The sequence below is a fragment of the Cyanistes caeruleus genome, chromosome 4 (assembly GCF_971803275.1).
Source record: "Cyanistes caeruleus chromosome 4, bCyaCae1.hap1.1, whole genome shotgun sequence".
Taxonomy (NCBI): Eukaryota; Metazoa; Chordata; class Aves; order Passeriformes; family Paridae; genus Cyanistes; species Cyanistes caeruleus.
The window spans coordinates 57,455,550-57,481,186 of NC_141704.1; the positions used below are offsets into that span (position 1 = coordinate 57,455,550).

General features: G+C 43.2%; 1 protein-coding gene across 4 annotated transcripts in view; it reads right to left on the reverse strand.

Moving 5' to 3' along the window:
• The window catches only part of CREB3L2 (cAMP responsive element binding protein 3 like 2), a 74,220-nt gene that overhangs the window by 22,457 nt on the left and 26,126 nt on the right, over window positions 1–25,637 (reverse strand). For all 4 annotated transcript variants that reach the window (XM_086884912.1, XM_086884913.1, XM_023937881.2 and 1 more), the window contains exons 2-3: window positions 13,205–13,421; window positions 1,481–1,647 (exon numbers count right to left, since the gene is read on the reverse strand). In XM_086884912.1, coding sequence (XP_086741038.1) covers window positions 1,481–1,647; window positions 13,205–13,421 — 384 coding nt within the window. The remainder of the gene's footprint in view (window positions 1–1,480; window positions 1,648–13,204; window positions 13,422–25,637) is intronic.

Consider the following 25,637-nt stretch of genomic DNA (forward strand, 5'->3'; position numbering starts at 1 on the left):
GCTCTGCCAAAGGCGAAGTTTTAACTGCTTTGCACAGTCTGCTAAACCAGGCTACAGAGAATACTGCCCTGACTACTCCCACTATGGCTTTTCTTACTACTATATTTAGCTAAAATAAAAGATTACTCCTCAGAGATGACATTTCAGACTGAAAGCTAACATGTAACCCACTCAAATTACTTCTCTTAGCAACAGAGCTGCTGCTAGGATGTGCTGGAGTGCACGGTCTGTTTGAGCAAGGACAGAAACACCCCTGGGAGTCAGGGAGAGCCTGTTAAAGGCCATTGTCATCTGGCAGCAAGAGCAAGGTGCCAGTCACTGAGCACCAGGTTTTGGGACCCAAGTCCCTTTCACAGTGCTGGGGAGCAGGAAAAGAGACAGTCACTGCTGAATGAAGTTTGGAAGACACCTGGCTTGCCCCACTGACAGGGCTGTTGCCCAGAGCCTGTCTGTGTGCTACGGTCCCAGGCCTGAGGAAGCCAGTCTGGCATACCAGCGGGTTACCTGCAGCCAAAATCTCTCCCAGCAACCCATGTAACCAATCCATGCAACAGCAATGAGCCACCAGCAAGTCCCACCACTCTGCAAACCACAGCATCCCAAGCTATAGCAGGATTACGTCCTGGGAACAGCACATTCAAGCTAGGAGATAATTATGGGAAACTTGTGCTTAGCTTTTTTCAGTTTCTCATTAAATAATTTCTATTGCACAAATTTCTGATCCACATCCAAGTGGAAACATTTATTTTCAGCATATATCAACTCCCTCCAGCCTGGACTGACATTGCATCCTGGGGGCTGACAACAGCTACGCTTCTTCCTCTACTGGCTGGGGACCCTGGTGAGCCACCAGCTGCTGCAGTTCATTCTCCTTAACCCAAGCACCAACCAAACTAAGCTCTGTAGAATGCCCACTGGCTGCTCCAGCTGTGGTCAGAAATGCATCACAAAGCTCCTTGTGAGGCTGCTTGGTCTGGAAGTAGCAGCAGCTTGAAATGTCAAAGCTTCACATATCTGGCAAAAGTAACTTTGCAGGCAAACAGGGAAACTCTCCAATCAATCCAAACAAGGAGTCTTGTTCTGCTTAGGGGAAGGCACAGCAGCATTAAAGCAAGTTCTTATGACAGACACTCAGCTTGCCACAGGCTTGATAGAGCAAGTGGATTAGTCAGTTCAGGTGCAACTGGCTCATTAGAAACTATTCAAATATTTCTACATACCCAAGAGCCCCAAGCTTCGGGGCTAGCACAAAAGACAAAGTTGTATATCCAGCCACTAAGAGCTAAAGATGCAGACAAGTGTTTTGAAACACAAGCTCTTACAGCAATAGTGGGACACCAGCAAACATTAAAAACCACTAAAGCAGACTGCAGTGTGCACCCTGAACTGCCAAGCTCTGGCACCAAGGAGGGTACACTGGTGTGCAGCCTTAGGAGAACCTGCAGCTAACTGTGCAGAGAGAACAGGGAGTCTGCAGTACCAGGACATCTGTCTGTAGTTCAGGCTGTTCCCCCTCCAGCGACGTGGCTGTGACGGTGAGACTGACTGAGGGAGCAAGGGCTGATGTCTCACACAGCCCTGGCTCAGTCTTTATTGAAGCTGGAGTAAACTCTGTAGCCAGACACCATTCCTCATTTTCCAGGTCACCTGCCAGGGAAGGAAATTGGACACCACATGTTTAGATCAGAAACAGAAAGACTACAAATGAAAATAATGTCATTCCTCCTCCAGAGAAGGGAAACACAGAGGACATTTTAAGTCTATCAACAAAACTCTGCCCTTACTATTCAACTCTCAGTCAATGCAGACAACCATGCCATTTCAGGGCTGTAACCTAATCCTAGCCCCAGGATACACAGAGGAGCAGCGAGGAAAGACACAGAGCACTAATCACTGCACATTGCTGAAAGCTGCTAATGCGTAGCAGAACAAGACTAAACAAGCCACTGGGTAAAGCAGCCAGGGAGCCATGTCCCGTAATGCCTGCTGACTCAGTTTTATTCCTCCTCCTAGAGATAGCCTTTAGCCAGACTTCTGCTTCTTCTGCTGCCTGCAGTAAGCAAATAGCTCAAATGGTGGGATTATACTTTTAAGAACAAAGTATTTGTCACGCCCTAACTTCATTTTTTTCCCCCAAGGACTCATTTAGTACATGCAAAAGAGGATATAGGTTTTGATGATTTCACAGGAGCACCAGTGCCATGGTGATCATGTTAACTTACTTCATACAGCCTCTGGGAAGGCACAGCACAGGATGCATATTTTATCTGGCAGCAATGAAACATGCATCACGTGTTGGCAGAATTATCCCCTAACTCCAGTTACTGAAAGCTCACTGGTCAAGAGAAAGCCATGAAACTTTTTTCTAGACAAAGCTGAAGGGTTTTTGCCCAGCATTGCCAAGAACTGGAAGAAGGTTGGCATGGTAAGTTTAGCTACCTATTTCCATTCACTGTTTGACGTGTTGAAAAAGGACTTATTTTCCCAGGTCTGAAGTATAACACAGGACCAAGAATTTGGAAACACTTGACATTTGAAACAATTCCGCAAGGCTATTAACAACTCCTTTTAAAAATACAAAATAATCAAATGCACTTTTGGCAATTGCAATTTGCCTTAGAAAGCTTCCTATTCCAACTTAAAGACTTTAGTCTTTCCTCTTGCAGGAGAATGTCCTGTACCAGGGGCACTGCATCCCAACTGCATGTGGCACAGTCCTGTGCCACAGACTGAGCAGTCATCATGAGAGGCACATCTGTTAAACAGAGCAACTGGAATCTGAAAGCAAATAGAAAGAAAAAAGAGTGCTGATCTTTCTTCCAAAGCTTTCTACTGCCTTCGAACAGATTCTTTACTGTGTATATGAAATGAAAACAGTGAGAGCAATGCATACACCGCAGGGCTGGTAAAAGCTACAGAGCTTTGAATTAACGGCGTGCTGCACCAACATCCTTGGTGTGCCGTGCCACCAGCATTCTGCAAGGCTGCACAAGACCCTTCATTCACAGCTGAGTGTATCAAGCTGGTGAAATGTCAACAGAGTTCAGCTGCAAACAGGTAAGAAAAATAAGAGTGTGCTTTCAGCCTCTGTGCTGCAGTGTGTCCTTGCTGTTAAGACCACACACGTGCAGAGCACACAGGCACTGGGCAGAAGCTGGGTGCCTGGAAGAATGGAGAAGAATGTTCATCTCCAGTTCTAGTAATTACTTTGTGGTGGGACCTAACCTCCACCACTGGCAAGGAAGGAGGTTATTTGAGTAAAGACACACCAAGGAATTAAAAATGAAAAATATGTATCCTGTAATCAGAAGCTCAGGAACAGCAAGGCCAGCAGCTCTGCCAGATTTAACTGCAGAGCAAGGGCTAAACACCATATTTAAGCTTCTGCAGAGCTTACTCCAAAGCTTCCTGGGAAATGCAAAAAATTCAAAAACAGAAGTATTTATGGAAAAAAAAAATAGGTAGACTTTTCTAAATATTAACTCAGGAGAGAGGACATTGCTCTTTTTCAACCCTCTCTGAGCCTCTCTACTCACAGACACAAAAGTGCAGCTCCCTCCCAGCCTGCTCTGTATGCATCATTCAGGTAAAACCTTTCAAGTGGTATCTGCCTGGAAATCCAGAGTCCTTTAGCAAATGCAACTTTCAAATGCCTGTTTGTATAACTTGTGTCAAAACTGGCCCCACATCACCTTGTGCAGAGCCTCTGCTTGCTGCCTCCTGCACCTCTGGGTCAAGCTACCCCTGGGGCAGGGCTATTGTGAAGGCCATGGATAAATGAGAGCTATTAGAGAAGCCAGTAATTAGCCCTCAATTTTCTCAAATTTGTATCATCATGAAAGCAGAAAGGAAATCCAGCCAAGGGTGACCAGCAAAACAGGGCATGTCCTCTAAGGCTGCACTTTCTGATGTTTATCATCTCTAATCCCCAGACTCATCACGAATATTCAGCTGCTCTAAGACAGCAAAATATGCTGGCCTTTGGCTGGTCATTTCACTCCTCTGGAATCCATCATTTTACTCCTCTGGAAGCCAACTTTGCTGATTAACCTGACATCCCTGCCATCACCACTTAGATCTGCATAAACTACTCGGAGTTATTCTAGGCTTTAAGCCAGTCTAACCAGTTTGTAGGGCTACAGATGGTTTCCAGCGACAGCAACACGCTGCGTTTAGCACTGAGATAATTCTGAAGAACTGCATCTGGCACTTTTCTGACACGGCCTCTCGCAATGCCTGGTGACAGCTGTCATTCCAGATGAACAATCCCGTCAAAGGAAGGGATGGAGGACTGGTCAAATCTCACCTTGATACTCTCCTCCCGCACCCCTTTTTCCAAGTTGCTGCTACACATTCTGTACCAGGATCAGGGAGTGTTGTGCTACAAGTTACTTTCTTTTGACAAATTCTAGTTTCTGAAGTCACCGACAATCCCTCCTCTGCTCCAAGGGAGCTACAAGGACATTTACCACTCTCCTTTCTCTTCTTCCTGAGTGCAGCAGGTTGAAATTATCTGAAAATCTTAGTTTACTCTTATAATAGTTCCTTGGCATCTTAGTGTATTCTGCCACGTGCTGTACCAGCAGAGCAAAGTAGCAACCCTTCTCCCAAAGCCCTTGAAAATGTAACACAAAATCAGAAAAACGTAAGCAAAGAGGAAAAATGGAGCAGGCTAATAGATCAGTGGTCATATAGAGAGGTATGGCACACTCTCCAGGACAGGAGTATTTCTGATGGAGGGTTATAGAGAACCACGGGAGAGGTTTCACAGAACAATGAGAACACAAGTCATTCAGATATAGAAAGAAGAAAGCCTAAACAAGAAGAGATTTAGCTCTCAAAATTGCTAAGAAAACACATCCTAAGTACTGTCATTTTGGCTCTCTCTCTTTAAAAATCTCTTCTCAGGTTTCAAAACAGTTCAGTGTTGAATTCAAGTGATCCTGGCTTGTCAGTTCCCTCCCCAGCCGAAATTTTCTACAAACCTCAGAACTCCATCATGCAAGGACTGCTCAGATGAGTAGCATTTCCCTTTACCCACACATCCATAAGTCCATGAATGCTAGGCATTTTGGCACATGGAACATGTCATTTAGGGAGACCACACAGTACTCAGCAAAATGCCAGCCAACACTTCTGCATACAGTGCACTAGTGTTGGTAAATCACCCATGTGAATCGAACATTCAGGTTGCAAAGTGCCCAGGTGTTAGGAAATACCTGTGAAAGTTTAACTCAGTGTCCTTTTGCACATCACATATACCTAAAAATAGGAATGTTTTAATAATGTGACCAATTTCTCTGCAGAATCCGAGCTTTATCCAACAAGCAGAATGCATGGTGCTTCACTAATTGAGAAGATATTCCATGTTTTGTTCTTTGCACTGTCTTGTGCACAGCCTCACCTCTCCTTTACCATATACAACTCAAAATATATTCCCACAGGGCTATTTAATTCCCTCCTAGGGAAATGCTCCACAACCTGAATTCATTTTCACAGTGGAGCTGAAAATTCAAGTGAGACATGGAGAGACTAAGGCCAAAAAGTAACTAGCAATTTAAAATGTCCAGCTGGAGATAACTGGAATTGGATTTTCAGATGATTTAGCCCCGTTATTACACTTGATCAAAATCCAGTATGCACTGAGTTTTCAGGTTGGGCTGTGAGCATCTACCACTGCTGCAAGTTAAACATAAGAGTTTCAACTCAGGCATCCAAAAAACCCATTTGTCACAGACACCCAGGGTTTGTGACAGATGCACCTAAGATCTCCTGTGTCCAAGACTAAAATTACATTCCTTCAGAAAGTTTTTGTGTGCTTATTCTGTCATCAAGCTTGTTCCTCTTCTCCTGCAGACCTGTTTAGCACACATCTTCCACTGCACACCTCACACACTGTGATGATGACTGTCAAGAGAAATGTGCTCCTCTGAGCATCACAGCTGTAGCTGTAATCAGTGTGTGTGATTTAGGCACACAACCAACAACAGCCGTGTTTTTACATGTCATAATTAATATATACCATTTCTGTGTTTATAAAAAACATTTTTAATATATCTGTATTTATACAGATATAAAAAATTCTACATAGTGTCTTAATAAGACCATGTGCAGCTTTCTAGGATATTCATATCTCTCAGAACTGCAACGTTTTGCTTCTTTTCTTGTTCCATGAACATGTTAAAGAAATGCAGGATAGGAAAAGTGGAAAGATCAAAAATGCTTATTTCAACTGTACAGTTTTTCTAATATCAGAGCTCCTGACAAGTTTTGTTTTCCTTTTCCTATTTCTATCCAACTAATTCCTCAATCTTGTCCATCATACCACCTCCTTTCCTGTGAAAAAGTAGATCTTCTCCAACACTGACTAAATTTCACCCTTTCTGATAAATGTACAGAAAAACAGAACTTGCAAAAATAACTAAAATCGTGTCCCTTGCTCTCCACATTCTTTTCAGCACTCTTCATTAGAGTTTACAGAGACACTTATTGCTGGATAATGAAGTTGCATGTGCATTTACTGTGCATTTTTAAATAAATGAGAGATTCACTCTGCATCTCACCCTCACTCCTCTCAAGTAGAGCTGCAAGTACCCAGAAAAACAACATGGGTTTCACCTTTTTTCCCCTGCAGTAAGAAGTAAGATAGCACCACTGTGTAAACAACCCACATGAAGGGTGTACCACTGAACCCAATCTTCAAGGGGAATAAAAGCCCATACCACCATTACAGATCTCCATCACAGTAAGCAGATGTGTGCACTGAATGTCATTTCAAACCAGTGTGCAAATAAGACCTCCAGAACCATCAAGGGATGTATCTTTATTTGTATCACCAGAATGAAGAGGCAGTTTTGCCTCCATCTTACAGTTCGCTGTTCAAGCGATGGGTAAAGTAACTTAGAGAAAAACAAAACTGAAAATTTAAGGAGACCACAGACTATCAAAGTGCACAGGTATCAGAAAAGCCATCTCTGAACAGGGTAATGCAGGAAGTTCCCTAATGAGCCAAAGCCAAGTGTATTTAAATAACCTCCCTCTTCAGCTGTGTCACAGACTCAAACAATAGGGCTCCAACTAACTCCTTTAGGTGCATGCACCACTCCATGCATGTCACCATGCACCACAGGGCTGGATGCACAGCCCACCTGGCTTCTGCCATGCACGACCATCTGCAGCCTCAGGCTCAGCTCACCACACGCTAATGACACGCTTTGATGCAGATGGTGCTTCAACTGCACCAAGGGTCCCTGTGTGCAACGCTGGCCTCTGGACACGTGTTCAGTGCTCATCTTAATCTCCCCCTGAGCAGGGAGTGCCTCCATACATGGAGCAGTAGCATCTAGGGGTGCTCACCAGCTCTCCATCACAGAACAGCTGCCAGCTGGGAGCCAGCTAACTGCAAAAGGGAAGGCACCTCTTGGAAGTGGCTCACAAGTTGTTTGTGGGGAAAACAACTGCTTGATCTGTCAGACAAGCACCTCTGCACCATGAGCCCAAAAGGGCTGCTGATGCATACATTTTGTATGTCCAAGCAGCTGGACATGCTACTTGCAGGGAAGAAAGTTCAGCGTCCCCAGCTTTGCGGTCAGAGATTTTCCAGCCTCCCAAAGGCAAACTGGACCTTTCTGGAGAGATAACGGCTTCCTTCCCTATCCCCTGGGTTCCGATGGTTCTCAGTGCCCAGCTCTGGGCTCACATAACACTCCCTGTCAGACACAGGCCCTGTTTATTATGCCTGAAATGCTGAACTCCAACGCCTCTACCTCTCCCCCTCTCTCCTTTGGGAGGTGAGAGCCCACATTCATCGACAAACAGTTCCTCTCACAGATTTCCCAGATGGCATTTCCCCCTCCCGGCGTGCACACACGCTCCCACCGCCAACAATGAAACTGAAGCCCTCAGAACTGCTGCGACAAAAGAGATACTGTTTGACTACCAAACATTGGGGTCCTTTTTAAAGTACCAGGAAGGGAGAGTTAAATAAAGGGGCAAAGACGAGCAGCAGTGATACACATTAATTACAACACATAGCAAAAATAGCTTTTTTCATAACAAATGATCATCATTCTACCCCTCTTTGACCAGCACGGAGTCCATGTAAAACCCACAGGTAATTTCCATCGCTATCAAAGTTACTAAGATAGAAACAAAGTCATATCACCTTAATGTACATGGGAGTCAGGCACAGACTGATGGTGGTAGCTGGATTTACAGCCTTATAGTTGGATAACATTAAATATTCTATATAGGATAGTGATATTTTAAGGTATGAGAAAGTTATCTACAGAAGCACTGTGGTCAAATAAAAGTTTTCTCTCTCAGGTCTGGATTTTTCTCCTCACACCCCACACAGATGCTGTGAAGGCAGATCTGTATTATGAATTCAACACACATGAAATGGACTTGATGCTCACAGTACATAACTAAGTGAGCACAAGCTGTTAGTGCAACACTACAGAAAAAATGAGATCACTGGTTTCACAAACAGCAGGACTGGAAGTGGGAGGAGTATTCCCATAACAAGCATCATCAGGAAAACTATTCCTGGGAAACCAGTTTCTGTAGTCACTTGACAAAGAGTTTGAAAAAGAAACTGCAAAGTCCCTGCGCTGAGAAAGGCATGGCAACAGCTGAATCTCCAGAAGATTCCACCTCAGGGGAAACGCCAAGGAAGTGCAGTTCATTCCGACTGTATCCAGGCAGCAATCAAGAGGGAACTTAATCACAGCCTACAAACACCTATGGAAAGAGGTTTCAGAGAGCAGATGGCTCTTTAAAAGAAACAAAGGCTAAAATGAGATCTCATCTATGTGCAACTGGAAGCTAAAGCAGGCCAGACTGCAAATAGAGCTGACAATTATTAACAATAACCGTAAGTTAAAGACCCACCTCCAACTCAAAACTAACATTTTTCAGACATGCTGCTGCTCAAGTAGGAGTTACAGGGTTGATGCAGAGTGACCTGTTGAGTTGTGGACCTTGGATATATAGAAGTTCTAAAATCTCCTCATACTCTGGTATGAATTTAGTTGTTCTCATACAGAGCAAAGCTTTCAGGCACACGGTGTGATTCTTGGGGTGTCCTGTGCAGGGCCAGGAACTGGACTCGATGATCCTCATAGGTCCCTTCCAACTCAGAGAATTCTATGATTCTATGACTTTAACACTGTAGATGGTGACAAGGATTGACTGCTACCTTTCCACATAAAAAGGCTACTCCCACTAATGGCTTTCTCCTTACTTCCTAAATAAATACAAAAGAGAAAGAATTACACAGAAAAAAAGTTGCAGGAATATGCTCTTAAAATTATCAGTATAGCTTTGGCAGCAACTTTTGAAAGCACAAGTGAATTTCTTTGTTAATTTCCATTTTCTCTAAAATCAGGGCAGCGGAGATTCCCATTTTCATTGTTCAATGTATCTGGAGAAAGACAGAAGCAGGACATTGTACCTCTCCATACAGAGGCTATATAAAAAATAAAATTAGGATTCTCAGATTAGTAATATAACCTACTATAAATAATAAAACTCTTATGACTCATACATACATACGTATGTTATGTGTGTGCATACATATATAATATACATATAAAATCTATGAAGACCAACCTGAGCCTCAAGCTCATAGAGGTGCCTCTATGCAAAGAGAGAGCATATGACACTGATTACTGCTTGTGAAATCCATACCTAAGCAGTGGTTTTTCATAGCCCTGCCTGAGATGAGGGATGGATTTATTGTTGAAGGGAGAAAAGTAGGAGCCACGTTTTTGGGATGCTTGTTTGGTTCATTTGCGTTTCTTATTTGTTTGTGTTTTTCTTTTTCAAACCATGTAGAGAGATGGACTTGAAGTTTTAAAGTTGAAAAAGAAAATTCAGATTTTAAAAGCACATTACAGAAAAACATAACCTCAGCAGTAAAAACCCAGTAACAATACAGGTTACAGTCTGGGGCCAGCCCCAGTTTTGGCACAGCTAGGAATAAAACAGAAACACATCATTTCAGCAATCAGTCTGTCAAACCTTCAGCCAAGACAAGCCTCTTCAAATCCAAAAGTAACTTCAAAGCATTCCTGAGCAGGAAAGCATGAACAGGAGGGGCAGGTGGAGACCCAGACTGGTCTCAAAATCAGAGGCCTCAGGGGACTGGGGAAGGAATGCACCCAGGCACCTGGGCACAGTCTGAGGAGACACAGCATCCAAATGACTGGTCAGCTGTCCACTGCCCTGTCAGGCTCACTAAGTGAGAAACACCAGAAAAATCAAACCACCACAAAACACCCCCAGCACTTGAACTCATCTCAGAGGATGAAAAGCCCCACAAGATGCTGCAGGCCCTGCTTTCACATTCCTGCTACACACCAGCCCCTCAGTATTACCTGTACTCAGCTGTCACCCATGTATCTCACACATCCCAAACAAGGGACAGCCACTGTCCTTTTGCTGTTCGTGCCCACAGGCAACAAGATCAAGCATGGGAGGGCAGGGAGGGAGCCTACACTCCTGTCTCAAGTCACAAGGAGAATAACCATAGTGCCTGCTGAAACTTGGGCCTTGCCTTGCTCCTGGCTGTCTGACCCACAGCCCTTCCTTTCTAAAAGGCTGCAGAGACCCTAGGAGAAAATTAGGCTGTGGATGAGCTTTCTCTATTTCTTTACAGCTGTCAGAAATGAATCTGTGCCTCAAGAGGCTGTGATGAGATCTCCCTTACCCATCAGCCCTATTCTCAGTCTGCCCTCTCAGCTCCTTCACGTCCTTTCAAGAGCATTCTCCACTCTGCAGCTACCCACTGCCCTTCTCCACAGCCACACTACAGTTGTTCCAAAAACTCCAGGGCTCAAAACCAGAAAGCAGAAACCTGGTGGGAGAGAGGTGGCAGTGCAGCTGGTGTGGATAGTTTGTAAACAGCACACAGCCTCCTTTTTCCATGCTGCAGCCTGAAGCCCTCCCCAGGCCGTAAGTCCTATTTACCAGTTCAGGCAAACAAAAGTGATCAGCCAGCTGCAAGCAGACAGGTCAAGCCTGTAAATCTCTCTCCCTCTAGTATCTTTAAAGTTTATGCAAAACTGAATCTAAGAATAGATTCTAGTCATGGGGAGAAACCAAATAATGCATTAAATGCCAGATGTCTTGTACACATGTGCTTTAAAACTGACACCTTCAGAGAGCCCACACTAGCAACGGGCTGTAAGTATTCAAAGAAGTTATTCTGTAGAAAGCTGGGGAAATGGCCTCAATACAGTGAAGTCAGAAGAGTAAGTGGGGAAAGCCAGTGTTTGGACCTTGACTTTATGGCCACTTATATGTGCTCTCACACTGAATTTTAACAGGACTTCTCAGAAAAGTTAAACCCAGGCTTATGAGTTTCCTAGGTTTTACAGTTCTAGCTCTTTTTAGAAAAACTTTATATAAAATTTACAATTACAGGAATAGGTGAACTCAGCAGTTGCCAGAAAGAAACAGCTCACAGCAGAAATTACTCGTTCCTGCAGGCCAGGAAAATGGAATCAGAGCAAACAATCACTTCACCATAATGGCTGAGAGGAAACATCAAACAAAATTTTAATAAGGTGGTGGGAGACTTGGGGGGGAAAAAAAAAAGATGGAAACAGACACCGAAGGGCTTAAACCTGTCTTGAAGATCATGTGCTGAACAAGGCCAGCCTATTTTCTCCTCACCACAGAAAAAGCATGAACACACTATAAGAGCTCACCAACCTGACCATTGGGATGGATATTTGGAGAATGCAAATTTTTTGGACATTCTATATATGTCTCAGCTCCTGCCACTCCACAAAACCCCTCCGAGGTCCCCAGCAGCAGAGGATCATGTTGGAGCATATGGACCTCCTCCTCAACACTCTGTACTTTCTGGTCCCCAAAAGGACACTGGAGCTTCCAGTATCTGTGCTCTACTCCACCAAGGGGACTGGCCTTCAATGGAGCTGTCAGGAGTGCTGTGTACCTTCACTGTCCAGTAACAGAGCTGCTTTCCATCTCCAGTGTCAAGCCCTGCAGTACTGCCATCCACAAAATCCTTTCTGCCTGCTCTCACAGATTCAAGGAATGAAAAATCATCAGGGTGATGCCTTTGAATATCTATCAGACAGCCAGGTTCACTCTAATACTGCAATTCCCTTAAGCACTTCTCTGAGCTTCACTGTTTTGAAGTCAATAGGTGCAGAAAGGTCGTGAGCAAGATCCTGGGGTTAAGATTAAATAAAATCCCAAACACCAAGAACAACTCTTCTTCCTCCTCCTCTCTTATGAAACACTCTGCAGACTGAACATAAGATGAAATGCTTTCCATTCATTTTCTGTTTTTAAACCCACTTGTTAATGTTTCTTGGCTTTTTAAAACACCATTTGACTACAGTTCTATTACAGTGGTCTCAGCAGTATGAATTTCTTCAGAAATTTTCCCCAAAGGAAACTCCCCTCACTTTTAGCTTAATTTAAAGCTTCTCTCTATTAACTTCCAGAAAAGCTTGGTTTCTGATGTTCCTTGTGCTTGTTTCCCCTTCCACAATTAATATCTTCTGTATGTGTTAATTTAAAAATATTCATATAAAACAACTAGGAAATATAAAAATGGAAGATTTTCTGTAGATTATGTTTCCCAATCATTTCCAAAAAATCCTGTCCCACACTGAAAAATCCTCCTCACAGGTTCTATTAGTTGTCCTCTTGTAAAACCTCTAAAAGATTTCATCTTGTTCCAACAGAGCACTTTGGACTACAAAACTGTCAGCCTTTGAAGACCTGTCTGGTGGATCTTCACAATCAGCTTAGCTGGTAATACTTAGCCACAAGCACTAATCTCTCTCCCCTTTACTGTAATGCAGCTTAACACTGCACTGTTTTGTACTGTAAAGCTAATGGTGAAAATAAACCAAGTATTAGTCAAAGGAGTCAGCCTGACATTGCAATTATTCTTTAGAGTTACCAGATATTCATGGTCTTTCTCCTCCATCAATCCCTTCACAGCAGAACAAGAAGGCTGGATCTCCTCCTCCCACCATTCTTGCCTTCCCCTCTCTTCCCCTCCAGACATTTAGAACTGCTGAATTACAGATAACTGTTAAAAATGCTATGGGTTTTCATCATTTTCTATGCATCACCATTTTCCACAGCCACAGTTCCACCAGGAGTATTTCATTACTGCATCATCACAAGAAATGAACACGGGCTCAGTGTGTTGTACCTTCATTAAAGTTGTCATCAGTAGAGATGTGGGTCAAGGGAGACTGAGGTCGAGAGTCCCCGCAGAGGGAATAGCTGTGCTCAGCCTGGATGAGGGGCGCTGGGGATGCTGGAGACAGTTCCACTTCCATTATTTCATTCTTCTCAGACAAGAAGGGATCATTCAAGAGCTGGCCTAGGACATCAGGTGAAAATTCATCCAGGAACTCTGTGAAGTGCTGTGGAGACAAAAAGGCAGGGGAAAGTTTATCTCCTAGCCTGTCTGTCATGCCAGCCACAGGAGAGAATAGATCAGAACAATTCTATATGTGCCCTGGCTGTCCGTGCCAGTCAGCAGCAGGATCTACCAGCTCTGTCTAACAACCTCCTCCTCCAATCACTACAGCTAAAACAAAAGTCCTCTCAGAGGCACACATTACAACTGAGGAGCCTGTCACCAAACTGCAACAAAAAAATGGAAAATGGAAGCATGGTACTCAAGTCCTGAAGCAGCCTCCTCCCGCCACACCAACTGCATCACTACAGTGCACCACCAAAAATGGGAAAGCATATTTCCCTCAGATAGACTGAAAGTTCCTACAGGATCTGTCACCAGAACATAATATGTGTGGAATAGAATATAGGGGGTTAATGCTCACTGAAGCACAGAAGGAAAATGAAACACATTCCAGCACAGACTCCGACACCACATATGACTATTTTAGCTGTGCAGAACATTCTGTGTGCTCCAGGAAAACGGGTCCATGCACATCCACAGCCAAGCAATTAACACATTTGCTATAAAATGGGTTTCCTGATTGATTTATGTGTCTATTTTAGAAGTAGCATTCCACCTAGAGCCCATATCCAGCTTCTAGGCCCCAGAGCTAAAGCTCCTGACAGCCACTACTAATTACCACTTTGTCTCTTGCACTGAATTCGTTACACTAGCAACATATATTAGATCTCTATGTAGCAGAGTAATTTCATGTTTGTTTATTATTCAAATGAGCACAAACCAAACTTTGGAATCTATTTTCTTCAAACTCCAATGCAGTTCCCATCAATAGCCAAAAACTTTGTCTATTCATCTTCTTTGCAATGTCAGAAAACTACATCTTTGGTAAATGAAAAATCTGCACTGCAACAAATCATTCCTGTTCATCTCATTCACACAAAGAATTCTATTTTTATATAAAAATACTTGCACAGTGAATTGTAATGAGATTTTCTGAACAATGAGGCATTATCTACCATCTTATATAGGAATCTTTGTCGGCTGAGGCACGATGCTATAAAAGTCTAAGTTTGTTTGATTTGTTTAGTTTTTGCAAGCAGTATTGATCTTGGCTCTTTATCATGCTCTCTCCTGCAGAAACAAACACTGAAATTCAAGATTCAGTTTCCTGTAGGCTAAATTAAGAATTAAACAAGTCAATATTGTATAAACCCACAAGGGAAACGGTGTGCTCACACCCTCACATTTCACAGCTCCAGCAGCACCTGTGGCCATGAAGCCTCATGCTGAAAACCCTGAGCACAGCTGGCTCTCAGAGGGTTCCCTGGATGTTCAAACACCTCTTCCAAATGCTAACTGTGCCTTTTTTCAAAATGAGTAAGTCTTGAGTCAATTCTGACTGACGCTGAGGAAAAGAAAATATTGACTGAATACAAGGCAATAAACAGAGGACCACAGCTGCCCTGCTGGAATAACAAGCCAGCTCAAGAAAAGCCTTTACAAATGGCAAAACAGATTTGTAGCCTCGTATTTACCTACTGTAAATGATAACACTAATAAACTCTTAGAGGGCTCTGCTAGAGGGTCATGACCACCTTAGAAAGCCTCTTTTATTTTAATTTTGATACCCAAGGACTTGCTAGCACTTCACAACCAGGTGCTTCCCAACAAGGATAGAAGTATAAACTATAACACCCCACTATGCAAAGAAGAAAGAAAAAGGATGACCAGAGTAGTTGAACTTCCTGGTACATCAACAAAGACATTGAGTAAAATGGTGTAGGCAGCCCATTAATGTGTAAACAAGGCACAGAAATACTTCCCAGCCATGAAAGAAGTCAAGGATGAACCTATAAAAATGGGGTTGTTTTTGGGGTTTTTTTGCCTTTCTTGGGGACAATGTCTTTCCCTCCAGTCTACACACTTCATTTGGAGCAATAGCAAGAGTCAATTATATTTGTTCATATATTTTCCTAAAACTGGAGCATTTCCTTCTTTCTAATTCTTGCATGTATTATACTCCGACTAAAGAACAGCAGACGCTGGAATATGTCTGCTACAATATTTGTCCCATGGGTTCCACATGCAGCTACTTTACCACCAGCATCATCCAATTTCAGGATGTCATCCTTGAAAGTATCATACCTATGTGTTGACTTAGTCTGACACTATTTAGATACTATAACTTAACACACTCAGCTGAAATAAACATGGCCACAGGCTACTTATTTTTGGCAAATTGACAATAAAGATTTTTATTAGCCTTCTGTCTATCACTGTTTTGATATGGAATCAAATGTTATTTTATTTTTCCATTTGACTGAAGTTAGGTCTAGCAGATTTTATTTATTGTTTCTTTTCTGAATGGGGAATTTTCCTAAAATCACTGCAGGAAAAGCAAAAGAGGAAACAAACATTCAACTTCAGAAAACCAGAGAGAAAGAGGACCTCAGGGTGGGGAAGAATGTTCAACATGTTTGTCTGTCAATATTTGTGCTTTCTCCTTTTCACACGCAGCTCCAAAGCAGCAAGCTGTAAGCAAGAAAAGAATATGCATTTATAAGAGAATTGTCTGAGAGCGAATAAGTGGTTAGTTTCTAAAATGATTTTCTAGTTTCATTATAATTCTCAAGTTTATTTTTAATGGTCTGTGATATAACATTGAACACTGGCCAGTAGAGACTGCCACAGGTCAGACTGTGCAGCTACTGAACTCAGCAGACAGACAATTTTAGCAAACTGGACTTCTCACTCTGATTAAAAAAAATCACAGACTCCTTGATTTACAGGAATCTTTCACATGTTATACACTTCTGTACTACTGTGAATGCTTAAAGCTAGATCACTTTTTGTCCTTGAAAAAACAATCGTCTCATTGAAAGTGGCTCCATTTGCTTAGAGAACTAAAGAAGAAAAGGCATCTGAGCAGCAGCTAAAGCAGAAACTATCCGGGGGCAGCCAGACCTCCAACTCCCCAAAACTTCCACCTACACCTAAGCTGCTCCTTCTTTCTTTTCAAAGCATTGCCAACACCCCTCCTCCTCCTCTTCCTCCCCTCTCTGCTTCCACATGCACCTCAGTGGCCATCAGCCACTTCCATAGCTGGAAAGTCCCAGAATAACCCTCAATTTTGACACAGTAGCAACCACCCCTGCTCTCAGGAAAGGGCAATTTGGGAAGGAAACTGAGACTTTGACCCTTAGAACCTGTATATAAACTTGCTTGCAAAAGAAAGAAATTCTTTGTTTATGGCTTGCAGCTGGCCATCTTTCACCCAGAGAGTTCACCTTTGCAAAATTTAAAAAGCAGAGGAAAGAGCACTTGCACTGAGAATCGGCCTTTTCTTTCTTCTTTTCCCTTATTGTTGTTAATACCTCTGTAGACAGCTCAGCTGCCAGCTTCCTGCTATCCTCATACCCCACTGGCAGCCCCAGCACTAATTGCAGACATGTGTTAGTACAAGGAGTCTGTTTGAATTATTAAACTATTCTCACCACATAGCAAAGAGACGTGTTCAGCTGAGACTTTAACCTCTGTAAAAAGTCAGGGATTTAGGACAGATGTAACCTTATCTTCCTCACCTCCCCTTCCCCCAGAACCATGAAAAGACAAATAAAACAGCAGCACTCCTGTTTACATACAGAAAGTAAACCGCAGCCCTGAGGAGCTCCAGCACTCAATGGCTGGACACTGGCTCATGCCTATATCCTGGGTGTTTTTGGGGAACACAAACACCTCCGGACATCACGTTGCAGTAAGCAAACAGAGGAAAGCTCTCACATCCGGGGGCACAGCGGATTTTTGGACAGCTCTTCGAAAGTAGCATTTGGCTGCGGACCAGCTGTGCCGCGGGCTGCAGCACTCCACAGCATCTGCCTGTTCCTGCCACACAAAAGCCCTTTTCTCCAACTGCCTCAGGGACCAGGGTTTTTTTTTTCCTCCTTGTCTGATCAAATGAAGATGTGTGAAGCAAAACACTCAGGTTTTGCTAGGTGCATGGCAGTGCTGGCTTCTCCACCAGCCCAGTTGGTCGTTTAAAGATAAGACATTACCATGCCCAAAAATGAAAATCATCTTCAGAAAACTGACTTTCTAAGAACTCATTAAAAAGGAAGGCAGAGAAGTCAAGAGCCCCAGATGACACTCTCCAATTGTACTTAATTTTAAAAAAAGTAGCAGGCTTTGCTGAGCCTGGAAAATGCACTGCATCAGCTGCAAGTCCCACACGCCGTAGCGGCACAGTCCCACCTTTTCCAGCAGAGCCATGCCAGAGGGGAGCTGCAGCTGCAGTGACAGCACCTTTTGCACACTGCAAAACAAGCCCAGCTCTCCCAGCAGGCCGGGGCAAGGCAGCCATGCAACATGCCAGGGTTATAACCAGCCACAAATTCGAGATACTACCCTCCTGGGAGTTAGTGTTTCCCTTCTGGCTCACCCCAAAGTCTCCCCAGGCTGAAGGAATCAGTCACCTCTCCACAGGAGGAACTGTCAGGTACACAACAGGCACTCATGGGATAAAAAAAAATCCCACTATCCACCCACAGGTACAAAACAGCCTGGGTTTTATGTCTTTATTATACTGTAAACTCCTTTAATATATACTCAGTAACTACACTCAAAGTCCTTCATTTGTGGGTGAACATAAAGAGTAATGCAAAACCAGTATTTGAAACCAGCAAAGAGATCCACTGTAAGAGCAGACACAATTGTTTGGACTCTCACACCAACATTTACTTGTTTTAAGCACTTAAAAAATAAAATGGGCAGATTAAAAAAAAAAAAATCCACTGAGTGAATAACATACAGGTTGTGTCATTAGCAAAACAAATGCCAGGAAATTCAGAGCTAATAGATTTACATGGTAATTAAATCTGCACATCTTCTCCGCTTGCTCAGGTTACACAGTTGGAAATGTTGAAGTTCATGCTGAGCAAATCTTATAATCCACCCCATTATGTACACATGTATGCACACACTCCCGTTGCAAACACTCAAATATTTCCACCCCACAACCAGCAAAGAAGACATGCATTTTTTTAACTCATCAGGGGGATTTTTCAAGAACCATCCTTACTTCTTTGCCCGTCTTCCAAAATATTCTTTCGCTTTCTTAACAATCCTCACCAAAAAAAAGTACTTTGAATTTAAAAAAGATAACTAAAACCTAAATGAAACTCTTAAATAGACGGGACTAAATATGGGTTAAAAGAAAGAAAAACAAAAATTGAAGAAAATAAGCCCTTGTGCAGCTGAGGCAAGGGTGAGAAACAACCCTTTTAAGTTCAGTCTTTTAAGTCCACTTTCTGCAAGGAGAGAAAAGGATGCTATTGCTCATTCCTAGCCCAAGCCTCTAGGCTATGCAAAATAGGAAAATCCTTCTCATACTCCCCTGCCCTTCTCCCAGTGCATAGCTCTTGGATCTAGCCTAACTTTTCAACAGGCTGGGTGCATGTTTTGCTATTCCCCACCCTCTCCCCAAAATACCAAAGCCAGAGGAGTGAGTCACTGGGGCCAGAGCAGTGAGTCGGTCAGCTGGAAGCCCTTCAAAAAGGCTCCCCTCATGTGAGTCCCTGACTGAGACTTCAAAGTACATGATTAATTCTGTGTTGCAAGTAAGCATTTGGATTACGCTCTCAGGTCAGATGTAGCTGTTCTTTTGTCTCAGTTCTTCCCTCCCTACTCCCTTATCCCTCATTTTTTTTGCCAGCTTGAGCAGAAGAAGCACAGAACACTGAACCCCCCCATACCTGTCCCCATTCCCCTCACCCAGCAGAGCCACAATTCTTTACCCCAGTGACTGCAGAGGCAACAAGACAGGCCTGGCTGACCCATCTGCATCTCACAAGCCTCCAGTCCACCAAGAGCAAAACTTCTTCCTGCCACCTCCAGCTAGCGTGGCTCACACAACACAGGGAGGGGAGCTCAGCTCCCAAAACTTAGGGGTCTCCCACACAAGATACCTGAAGAGGCCAACTATGTATTAAAACCTGTGTAGTGAAAAAAGAAAATAGAAAAGTATGTTTGGTTGGTTTGTTTGGGTTTTTGGTTGCTTGTTTTTTTTTCCCCAGATGTGCTTCAGCCATGCAGTGCCAGTCATAAGTATCTGCTGTGAGATAATATTAATTTGCTTGTTTACACCCTAGCTACACCTCCAGGCTCCATGGAAGGAACTCACATTTACTGCAAGTTTTACATCAAATTAGTGTCTTCCGTGTAACTCACAGGGTTAAGTCAAAAAATAAAGAGTAAAGAAAGTTTTCAGATTGTACACAGATTTTACAGTTCAATGGTGGGCATTTAGGGTATTCTTTGCTGCCCAAGAGCTTGGCAGCAGGGATAACACATTTTGTTCTTGCACAGCTGGGTCAACTTACAGCCATTTTTAAAAGAACATGGTTGCTCCAGTTCCTTCTTGACAGGAGATAGATCTTAACAATATAGGAGAGTTTCACACCGCTTGGGCACACTGCACTTGGCGTCATTTAACATCTTCCCTCAACATGGAAATGGGAGGGGATGAAAGAAAATACATCTCAGGCTTCATGTAACAGCATCCCTCGTTAATGGGTACAGATGAGCCCTTTGTAAGGGGCACAGCCAGCACAGTTCCTGTATTTTAAACAAAATCCACTAGTCTTGTATGTATCTGAGAGATCACAGAATATCTCAAGTTGGGAAGAACCCGTAATCATCAAGTCCGACTCCCAGCTGACTTTAGAACTGTAACAGGAACGAGGAAAAGATAACCACTGATACTGTTAGGAGAAAAACTGTAATTTCACATCTAGGTTCCCATTAGTGCAGGGGATGTCCTGCAGAACACAGATGCTTTCCAGCTCAGCTGTTTCATGTTTAAAGTGTTCTCAACAGCCTCCTCCCTGAGGACCAAATTAGTATCTTTCAAAGGAGGATCCTTCACTAGCCTGACTGGTGTAGGTAGGAAACAACTTCTGCCCTATCAGCAGTGCTTGCTAGTCCTGACTGATAGGACACTTGACATTTAAAATAAAAATCCTGATTTTTTCCTTCCACAGTGTTTCTTCTTTAATGGTTGCCAAGTTTAAATAGCAGGGTTCCAGCTTGCAGAAGCAATCATTCTTTCTTTTTCCTAACACTGGCTGCAAACCTACACACCACCCATCAAAAGCCTGCTCTTTAATTAAAGCTGTTATTATTAAAATGAGCAAGGCTTTATGATCAGTATTGGCAGCTTAAAGAGAGATTGGGCATTTTATTTCACAAGAGTTAGGAGGCTTTGTTTTACAGATTTATAGTACTCTTTGGGTGGGGGGTTGTTCAGCTGCATTGTTTGTTTGTTTTTAAGAATAGAAGCACAGAAAATGAGGCTTGAAAAGACACAAATTTAAGCTCCTCAATGTTTATTTAGGTACTCTTCAGTTTTGAAGAGTCAGACTATCAAGTGCCTAAATGCAGACACCCTGAGTTGATTATGGAAAACATTAATTAGCTTTTATAAAAACTACCAAAAATTCATACACATAATGGTTGAAATTGCAGATGTGTGTATAGTTTTAAAAAGAAAAAACACACCACGCAGATATAACCCTTTCTTGAACTCAAGAAACATGTGCTTGAGCACAGTAGATGGAGAGAAAACAGAATGGAGTGGTTCTGTGAAACAAATGTAAAGAAATCAAAGGGTCATATTGCCCTACCCAGGAGGAAGAACTGCACAACCCTCGCAGAGCTCAAGGATCAGCAGCCTTTGGCTAGCAATGGCCCCAGCTGCCACAGGGTTTAGACCCTGCCCAGCAGGACCTGTGTCTATCACACAGATATCTGCTATCAGGGCAGAAGGAGAAACACACTGGCAGGACTTTGTGTTCAGTGCTGCTCTCACTGAGGGTTACACATGAAGTACCATGCACTAAAAAAGTTGACTGTGTGTCAAATACTACTCCAGTGTGTGATCTCACCAGTCAAACAACCAACCACAGCGAAGAACACCTTTCCAAACAAGTCCTCTACCTTGCTCTCAGCAGACATGTCCTGGGGTTTGATCTGACATGCTTCTCACACTTCCCATGAGCTTGCACTAAGCCCAGACACCATGGATGCACACAGAGCCAGGACTTCATCAACAGCAGGTATCATCACAGACTTCCCATCCCTCACCAGCAGGTATCATCACAGACTTCCCATCCCTCACTGTCAAAATGTTTCCAGTTTGCAACTTTGCAGCAAGTTTTATGTCAAACCTGCTACAGCCCAGCAAGCTAATGAAGAGCAGTGTGACAGTACTTGATGCTGACACCACCAGGAACATTCCTACCCTCTGCCTGAAAGAGAACATGTTTTTTGGAGCCAGGACACTGGAGCTGCTTCAGATGAGCCAGCCCTACCAAATGCATCCCACAGCAAAAAGCCTTGCATTTTAAAGCCACTCCTAGTGGTCCTCTGTACCATGAGATGGATACTTAAGGACACGCACATTGCACTTTGTACAGCCTGAACTCTACAAAAATTCACACAAGAACCCACAGAAATGGTTTTGGCACATCATTTTGTATGGACCAGTACTTCCATCAGCACTGGTACTTTGGGACCCTTCCTCTGAGGGAAGACACGTTTCATTTTATGTCAAAACAAGAGTGTGGGTGGGTCACTTGGTTTCCACTCATGTCAAAGGCAGACAAAGTTTGTTTTGAAGCCCTGCTGAAACCTGCAGAAAGGAAAAAAGGAGACAGGATATGAAAAAGATCAAATAAAAATACAATTACAAGCATGTGTAGCATGCATCTGGTCAAATAATTTTAAGATATCCCACACTTGAGAGCTGGTATTCCAATTTTCTATGACAAGCCCTTTTGTCACAGCGCCAGTAAACATTACTTCACTCAGTTTTATAAAAAATAAATACATAAATAAACCATGAGTGATACTGGACTTGGGTTCAGGACTCAAGATAGCAGGAGATGGAAACATCTGTATCCTACGACCAGGTCTTAAACCAAAACAAAAACAAACTCGTGTGCTTACTTCTCCTTTCTGCTTCCTTCCAGAGATGCAGGGACTTGTGGAATAGGTTATCTAGCAAGAGGAATGGTGGCTCTCTCTCCTCATAAATTCTGGGAATACAGGGGAGACTGACAAACCATTGCTGCCATCATTTGTCTGTGAACTGATACTTCAGCTTCTTTTTTTTAGCCCTCTCCCATTCAGAGCACCCCTCTCCTTCACCTCTACCTCCTCTCTGCACATTCCATTTCCAGGCCTTTGCTCCCAAGCAGGTGAAAGGGAGGCCAAGATACTCATCCCCTTGCAGGACATAAAGAAGAGCAGCAGAACTGGGAATAAAACTGCAAACTGCAGTCAAAGACTCTGGAAGAGCAGAGCCAGAAAAGCAAGGGAGCAGAAGGAAAACAACAGGAAGAGTCAAAGTCACAGCACCTGGAAAGGGATAAAATAAACCAGTGACAGATAAGCAGCATATTAAGATTGTGCAAGAACTTCCTCCATTCCCAGCTGTGTATTTTTGCCAAGTGTCATTGACTTTTGTGCACTGCCATTTAAATCTCTGCCTATTAGTGTTTACTCTCGTGACTGCTCTGGACTTTCTCTCCCTCTGTTCCTCGCCACTTGAAAGGCAAAACTATTGCCATCTCACCATGGCAGGTGAAGAGAAAACCACACAGGGAAAACAAACCTGCTTACCATGGGAACATAAATATTATATATTTGAGCAACTAGGAGAAAGGAAAAATTACCGAGAAGTAACATAAATCAGAATCTAGAAAACATGAAAGAGTTAATAGAAAATGCAATTTGGAGGGAGAAAGATTGCTTCTGAGTTTGTCATGATCCAGAGGAATGTTAATTATAGATCAGGCCATTGCTTGGCTGCAGTTATTTGGGGGAGAAAAAAGAAGATCAAAATGTTTAATTGAATATTCCTGGGAGGGGGCGGTTCTGAATTACTGCTTTTTATATAAGACTAGATGATACAGCCATCCCACAGGATGGTAATGAAATGACTTTTATCCCAACAATAATGGGAGAGACTATAAAAACAGCTACTCAAAGTTGGCCATTTTAATTAGTAGACCAAGAAAACTTCCATCTGAAAAGTCTAAATAGAGCTTCTAAGGAGCTCTTGGAACAATTTTCAGTAGGAGACAGTACTGATGGACTGTAAGAAACAATACAAAAATATTTAAGTGTAAACAAGGCAACCAAAATAACAGCAAGTTAACCTACCTACTGCTCATGTCCGATGAAGGGAAGAGATGGAAAAGGGAAGAGAGTAGTAAAGAGCCCAAGGATTTCCAAAAGGAAGATAAATCTAATTTATGCTTATAATTTCACAATAATTGACAATCAAGCTTCTTAAATTTTACCTCATTCTGAAATAATATTACAAGCTTAGTACCCCTTGTAGTGTGAGGTGCTATACAATATAGAGACTTGGTGCTATACAAACAAAGCCAGAGGGAGCTGAAGTCACCAGGGAGGGCTCACTCAGTGTGACAAGGAAACCAGAAATCTCCAGATGTAAGACACATCTCCAGATGTCAATCACAACACACACGTGCAATGAGCTGATTGTGCCACACGTTTTCAGTGGGTTCCCACAGGGATCAGTTCTTGGCCCCAGACTCTAATATTTTATCAGTGACCTGAGAGGAAAAGCCACCACTGCAGAAGGCTGCAGATAATGCAGTATCAGCAGGGGCAGCAAGTAACAAAACACAGGTCACAAAACCAAAACACAGAGAACTTGGTAAGCAGCCATAAACAAGAGACATGTCTTAAGTAAAGGTGAAGGTAAAAACAAATAGAAATAAAAGTATCTTATGGTGCAAACAAAAGGCTCCAAGCCACACTTGGGCGACTGACAATCAGAACCAAGACCCCAGGACTCTGGGAGAGATGGCTGAAGGAACATCTGTGGGACAGGTACCACAAGCACTGGGTCCTGGGGAGGAGTTACTGCAGATGTGTATATGCTCCAGATGCAGGAGACCCCTGCTTACTCCAGGTCACAGTTTGAGGTGCAGCCAGCACCCAAAGAACAGCAGGAAGGCACTGTAGAAATTCTGCCTTTTTTATTTATTTAGGGCTACTTTTGTTTGTACTTGTTTCTTAAATGAGAAACTTCTTTCACATTTAAAAGAAGTGTGCCTGTAAAGCTCAACCCCCAGCTACAGTTTTGTACTGCAGCCTCACACCAATCACACAACCTGCTGCACAAGTTTGTTCCCTGCAAAACCCAGAGCACACGAGTTTGAGGACTTCAGAAGACAGAGAAGTGTGAAGCACAAATTTCTCCATGCTTGTGGTGGATGCAGCTGCTCCTGGCCACAGCCAGGCTCTACTCCTCTGCTACCAAATTCCAAAACAAAAAGGAAGTTGAACTGGAGAAAGTTCAGAGAATCATAAGAATCACTACAGAAAGGGAAATCTTGCCTCAAAATATAAGCAAGTAAGAAAACAATGTATTCAGCTCATCAAAGAGGAAACAAATGCAGAACGTGAATGTTCCTAAGTAGTGAAACAAACAGGGAATAAGACTTAAAGAGGATGGCTCTACCAGCTTTCAGCTAAGTTTACCAGCTGGAGCCAGATCCATTCATTGTGGTTCACAATATTAAAAAACAGGAGAACAATCAACCATGAAGGAACAGTGTAAATTCTTCGACCCAAACCACTCTTAACTGAAGACTAGAGGTTGCCCTAGAAAGATATGCAGGAATTCAAACAATCTGGTGAAGTTTTATAGCCCTTGATTTACGTAAGGTCAAAATAATTCATCATAATTGTTTCCTTTGGCCTTCTGGCAGCAAAACAAGGCTGTTTACTAGAATGGCAGTGTGTTCTGGAGAAAGTGATGCAAACCCAGAGCTGGGAAACCTGCTGATGCAGCTTTGCATTCCCTGTACTCCAGGTAACTTGATATCCTTATCAGGAAGGCAGCTGGGGAACACAGTTCAAGCACCCAGGTTTAGGACCAAAGGTTGTCGTGTTAGACACAACCCTCCTGCTCACAAGGCCGCTCCAAACACACTGCTCGGCAAACTTCTAGCGGCCGGCACATCCCGCAGCCTCAGCCCACTGAAAGCCTTGTTTATTTTTCAGGCTGGGCTCTCCAGCTCTGCTGCACAAGTGAGACAGCTTCCCTCCCCACACCAGAGGGCTGGTGAAGGCTTCAGACGTCTCCAGCTAGGTGGGAGAGGGAGCCCCTACCACTTGCCATCAC